This window comes from Sinocyclocheilus grahami, unplaced genomic scaffold (assembly GCF_001515645.1).
Source record: "Sinocyclocheilus grahami isolate Dianchi unplaced genomic scaffold, SAMN03320097.WGS_v1.1 scaffold183.1, whole genome shotgun sequence".
Lineage (NCBI taxonomy): Eukaryota > Metazoa > Chordata > Actinopteri > Cypriniformes > Cyprinidae > Sinocyclocheilus > Sinocyclocheilus grahami.
In genome coordinates this window covers 259459-266050 of record NW_015505362.1, presented here as the reverse complement: position 1 = coordinate 266050, position 6592 = coordinate 259459, and the positions used below count along the sequence as shown (strand labels likewise).

At 32.0% G+C, this 6592-nt stretch overlaps 1 protein-coding gene across 1 annotated transcript in view; it reads right to left on the bottom strand.

Annotated features, from left to right (window-relative positions):
- Nucleotides 1-731: 731 nt before the first annotated feature.
- LOC107594440 (sprouty-related, EVH1 domain-containing protein 2-like) overlaps nucleotides 732-6592 on the bottom strand; it is a 13300-nt gene continuing 7439 nt past the window's right edge. Inside the window, exons 5-7 of the mRNA XM_016284496.1 lie at nucleotides 4983-5132; nucleotides 989-1040; nucleotides 732-880 (exon numbers count right to left, since the gene is read on the bottom strand). Of these exons, the coding sequence (XP_016139982.1) occupies nucleotides 732-880; nucleotides 989-1040; nucleotides 4983-5132 (351 nt within the window). The remainder of the gene's footprint in view (nucleotides 881-988; nucleotides 1041-4982; nucleotides 5133-6592) is intronic.

Below are 6592 nucleotides of genomic sequence, written 5' to 3'. Positions count from 1 at the left end.
ATCTAATAAAAAAAAGATAAAAGCACATAACAAAATTCCTAAAACAAACTCAAATTAAAACAGAAAATATTAATAAACAAAACTGCCAGTAGACAAAACAACTCAACTAGACAAAACTAGAGCTTTTGTTATAATCAGCAAAGCTGTTGAAATGAAAGAAATAGACGATATAATTATAAATAAAGCTGACAATGAAAAACTAGAATGCTTGAGTTTTAATTAACAAAAAGTAAACGGATACAGATCAGAATGGCCCATTAACAAAGATGTCAATGGATGAAACGAAACAACAAAAACAGAACAAAACTTATACGCTCTCATTAATATCCAAAACTATCAGCAGATGAAATGACAAAACTAGTATACTCCTATAATACTCAGCTGCAGAATGACGAGACAAAAGCCGAACGACAAAACTAGCATGCTCCCATTATAACCAACAAATCTGTGAGCAGACGAAATGACAAAAGCAGATTATAAGAGGATGACTGGTTTCGTCATGTTGTGAGGCGTTTGGTCCTCCTTGCTGTGGTATATGCATTAGTGTGCTGTTACCTGATTCCTCAGCGTTAACTGTGGGAAGAGGACAAAGAAGGACTCCTGTTGAGTCCAGCGTGGTCTAAATGACTGCACATGTTGGAATTTGATGCTATTTGTAGTTACAGTTCCAAAGCTGGACAAGGCCTTTGGGACCCCCTCCCTCTCCCCATCTGTCCCACTCAAGCTGTTATTCACTCATTCGGGAACTCACGATCAAGATGTTTTTGACTTGGCATTACAATGGTTGCACATTCTGTTGGATAATGCAGAGGAAGATGCAGTCGAGAGTAATAGTGCTGGGCTTTGGGACATGCCGTCATGCCAGCACATGCCCGGCTTTCTGCATAAACACAAACACTGTCACGTGTAATTCATGCACAGCTTCTCATTGGACACTGGCCACACACAGGCTTTCCCATAATGTTGAACAGTCAAACATCTGCGTGACTTGCTTCCATTTGTCTGTCATTGTTTTCTAGTCTCTTAGCCTTTATTTCCACCTAAACCAGACATGACACAAGTTGTCCTCATTGAAAGTGTGCAACGCAAAAAATATACCCAATCTGAATGGTTTTGTTGCTGATATAAAATATATGGTATATGGTAATGTATATGTGGTAATGGTGAGCATGATGTGACAGAAAAAGCATGCAAAAGTGGCCAATCACTTTTTAAAAAATGCCTTGGTTGCGGAAGTATTTTTCACATTCATTTTCTCCATAGGCATTTAAAAGAAAAGACTTCCATATAGAGTTTTAAAGTAGCAAACGAACAAGACATTACAAATTTTGATTTGATGCAGAATTGTTGGAAAAATGACAAATGTATATTGAACATTATGAGGAAACAAACTGCTCTTCCCATAGAGCATTGTACATTGTATAAATCATTCCCAACAATAAAATGTTAAATTTAAGTCAAATTTATATTACATATAAATATGTGTATGTGCATCAGGGTTATTTTAGTTAACTAAAACTGAAACTAAAGTTAAAGCCATTAAAAAATGATCATGAAAAAGTTACTTAAAATAAACTACTTATTTCAGCTAGTTGCAGAGGCCACTTTTCTCATTTTAATTTAACCTAATGTACTAAAATAACTAAAACTGAAACAAAAATGGATCAAAACTATATAGACACATATGAAAAAACAAAAGTACTAAAACGAAAATGGAAAATATAAAAATAAAAACTGATTCAAAAAAATAATAGTATCCTCTTGATGCTCAAAACACATTGATGTGCATATATGTGTGCAAATACATATATAGAGATATGGACAGTATCATTTTAAAATGTGAAAAATGTAATTTTATATATATATATATACGAAAAAAATATTTATATTCAATATATTTTATTGATATATTTGTTACAAAATATTCAAATATATACAAATATATAAATAGTTTGAGTGTTGGGAACAGTTTTTAAATACATTTCTGACATTGTACCAACATTTAACAGTTTCTGAGCTTGCAAAACATTTATGTGGTTACTAAATATGAATATCTCTATGGAGAAAATTAATATGATTCTTACTTCTGAAACTCTAGTGTTGCGCTCAACAACAAATGATCTTGATTTGCATAGCATTTTGCAGTTAGAGGAAAATACCAGACTAATATGGAAGAGATTCAACAAGAACTGACGTGTTATCGGGTCACACCTCGTTGTGATCAAGTTTGATCTTTTGTAATAGAAACATCCTTGTCCCAGATGGGAGTAAAAGACGTCACGAGAGCGTGAATGTAACATTTGGAGATGGACAGAAGGCGTGAGATGCACTGGCTGATTCAGGCACTTTCTTTTAATCTCAGAATGTTCAGGAGCATCAGACAGACAGAGAACTCACTCTCCTGGACACTAATAAAAAAATAAAACTGCTCCTCTTTTAGTCACGCGTCAGATAGTACTACTGCAAAAGCTTTTCACAGGAAGGGGGGGGGGGGGAACGGGGAAAAAAACCAAAAAAAGGGAAAAAAAAGAAAAAATTTATTTTTGATAAATACAGAAGTGGGGGGGGGGGGGGGGGGGGGGGAATCGAGGATAGACACCAGAAAGAGAGACAAATAGGACATAAAACATCAGCTGACAAATAGGATCACAGTCGTCATGACAAGTCCACCGATTGGCTGGATGTTGTTTTGAAGGATGATGCTGATAGACCAGCAATTGGACATATATTTTGAGAACTTCACAACAACTTGCACAGTGTTCAGATGGTAGTTTTTTCTTGTTTGTTAGTTGTACTAGTTTGTGTTGTGCTTAAGACAAAGGCAGAGAAAAAAGACATCTTGTTTTTCGTCCTGTAGGAGGGGTACATCGATTTTGAGGCTGGTTTTCATTTCAAAACATCGATAACAGGCACATACATCTCACAAAACCCTTTAAGAACATGTCCGGCTCATATCGCACCCCAAAAGCAAGCGCAAAATTTTTCTTATTGAAAATAAAAACCATTTTTAGGTATTTGCATTGTGATATTATTTTCTTGATAATCAAGCACGTTCATTTATTACAGCAGTGCAACAACTTACTCTACTAAGTATAAATAATAGTAATATTTGCTGTATTCTTTTTCTTGTAATAAAAATCAATTATGGAATTATGGAAGTTACATGGTGTTATGGTGCACTGTAAATGATTTTTCAAAGTTATAAAAAAAAAGATTGGAGTATGTAACAAGAAATTTTTATTTCAGTCTTGGTGCTTTAAAATATCACTTCAATTCAATTTGTGAAATCCACAAGCAGTTTCTGAGTGTAAAAGTTTTTGAAAATGAAAGCCCATTTCCTCCACTGAATAAAAAAGGTAATTGCGACTTTTTATATATAAACTTGCAGTTGTGAGTTATAAAGTCAGAATTGCGAAATATAAACTCGCAATTGTTACTTTTTTTCTCAGAATTGCGAGTTTGTATCGTGCGATTCTGACATCTGAATTTGTTATGATAAACAATCAGCATAGCATATTGCCGCTGGTTATTTTTAACGCATAAAGAGGTCTAAAAAGCATAATATCACACTAAAACAAGTTTAACAGTGTGATGCCTTTTATAATTAAATTAAGAAGTTATTATCATATAGTTATTATTGCTATACTTCACTATAGTGTTCTGTACTTTAGTCTTGATTCCTTAAAAGAATCTAACTCAGCCCTTTTTCTTTTGTTGACCCAAAAGTGAACTGAGTGAGAAAAACCCAGTTTGCAAGAACAATCCCTTTGCATGAACATTGATTTTGATTAATTATTAAAAAAATTTAACATAACACTTTATAATAATTCTAAAAATAATAATAAAAATGTAATTTATACATTCAATTTATCATATTGAATTTTAAAATGCAGTAAATTACATATACATATGCATACATATATATATATACACACATATTTTTTTGGAAACTGTGATACTTTTTTTCAGGATTCTTTGATAAATAAAAAGTTATAAGGAGGGCATTTATTTAGAATGGAAATCTTTTCTAACTATATACACTAACGTTCAAAAGCTTGGGGTCAGTACATTTTTATTCTTTCTTTTTTTGAAAGAAATTAAAACTTTTATTCAGCGAGGATGTGTTAAATTGATAAGAAGTGACAGCACAGATTTACATTGTTAGAAAAGATTTATATTTTGAATAAATGCTGTTCTTTTTAACTTTTTATTCATCAAAGAATCCTGAAAAAAATATTGCAGTTTCCAAAAAAATATTTGGCAGCACAACTGTTGCCAACATTGATAATTCTCATAATAAATCAGCATATTAGAATGATTTCTGAAGGATCATGCGACACTTTATACTGGATTAATGGCTGATGGAAATTCAGCTTTGCATTACAGAAATAAATGATATTTTAAAGGATATTAAAATAGAAACATTATTTTATATTGTAATAACATTTTGCTAGATTATTATTTTTTCTGTATTTTTGATCAAATAAATGCAGCCTTGATGAGCAGAAGAGACTTATTTAAAAAACATTACAAGTCTTACTGATCCCAAACTTTTGAACGGCAGTGTATATATATACACTCACAAATACACAAATAAGGCATATATATATATAAAACATACATTTTAAATGAATACTTATATCTATAACCATATATATCTAACCGTATTTCATTAAAATAATCTATTTATGAATAAAATTGTTATATAATTTAATTTCTAAAAACAAAATTTTATTTAATTTAAATTAAATAAAGTTGTTTATTTATTTAAAGAAAGATTCAAACTCAGAAGATTCAAACAAATTCATAAAATAGTTAAAATTCTTTAAAAATGATTATATAAAAATGGAAACAATATACTGCCCCTAGTGTCTAAATAATATACTGCAAGTAAGGAGTCAAAGTACACTAAAACAGTACATTGTGATGCCAATAACTTTACTAACTTGTTTTGCACAAACAAATGATTCATACAAACTCACCTGTTCCAGGTAGAAGCGGTTAGAGTGTCTGTGTTGGTCGTAGAGATGTCCCAGAATGCAGTGGTGGGGCTCGGAGAAGCTGATTGGGGCGAGCGTCTGCATGGACGGCTCTCTCTTCTGAGAAGAGTTAGACGAGCTGTCTGTGGCATTCTGACGGACAGACAGAGAGAGCAAGAATAGAAATTGTTTCCCAATTTGAGCATGTTGGCAGGATCATGGTGGCACAAACCAAACGAATCCTCGGCCTTGAACAAAGGTCACGGAGTTGTATTTTTCGCTGAATTTCCAGCAAAAATAGCCTTGTTGAGATTTATAGCGTTACCATGATATAAGATTAATTATAACTTGGATTCAGCAAAAAAAATAGAACATTGAAATGCATCAAATCATCACTTCACATTTAACATTCACCATGTCAGAAAAAAAAGCAGAAAGTGTTTGTATAAAAACAGAAATGGATCTGTATAAAAGCATTTCAAACGTTCCACAGCAACACAGTACAGGTCATTCTGCTTGACCTCTGACTCTGTGTATGGGTACACGAGGTTTGTGTAAATGAAGTGCTTGAGTACTATCATCAGCACTATTATCTCTGACCTTCAACCCCTGAAATCCACACTGTCTCCTTCCTGTGGCTCTTCCTGAAGCCTGGAGCCTGAATGAGAGCCAGCAGTGTGTGTGTGTGAGCATCTGCTTTAAGAGTTGACAGAGAGCCACAAAGCCATCAATAACTCAAGTGTGTGTGTGTGTGTGTGTGTGTGTGTGAGAGAGAGAAAGAGAGAGAGAGAGAAAGAGCTTGAGATGATTACAAACACAGCTCTCCTCTCTTAAGTCATCTGGCTCCTTTCTTCTGCAAAGACTGAAATCTACCCTACACTGTAAAACACGTTTGTTGAATTTACAGCAGAAATCTGGCAGCTGCAGCATCAGGGTGACACATGTGAAACACACACACTAAATAATGCAGTAAACAATAACTAGACAACAAAAAGTAACGTAAACACCCCAATATGCACAACATAGGAAAACAAGAAGAAATTACCATTTAAATAAAATATAAGCAAATGTGATGCATCTTTTTGGACTTTTGGGAATTTTGTTTTATGTTTTCAACCAGAAATTAAAAGGTTTTACAAAAACAACCAAACAACAATTATTTTAGCAATATTTTAACATTAAAGTACATCTATTGTCTTGTTAAAAAAAATTTACTTTCAATTTTCATTTTACTTGCACAATATGTACAATATTTTACTGTAAATATACACAAGTAATTTTATTCACCATAAAAAATAAAGTGATTTATACATTATATTTACAAAAAAAAAAATCTATATTATTATTTTAAAAAAACAATAATAATAACAATAATAATAAATAAAAGATAATATATGAGGCGTATTCAAATATAAATTATAAGATAATTTATACAATTAATTTATAAACATGTTATAATTTATTTCTTACATTTATTGCAGAACTTTTTTTATTTGTTAATTATAATACAATTATACAAATATTATAATCTTCAACATAAGATTTAAAATTAACACTAAACATTTTTACTGTAGATAGATAGATAGATAGATAGATAGATAGATAGATAGATA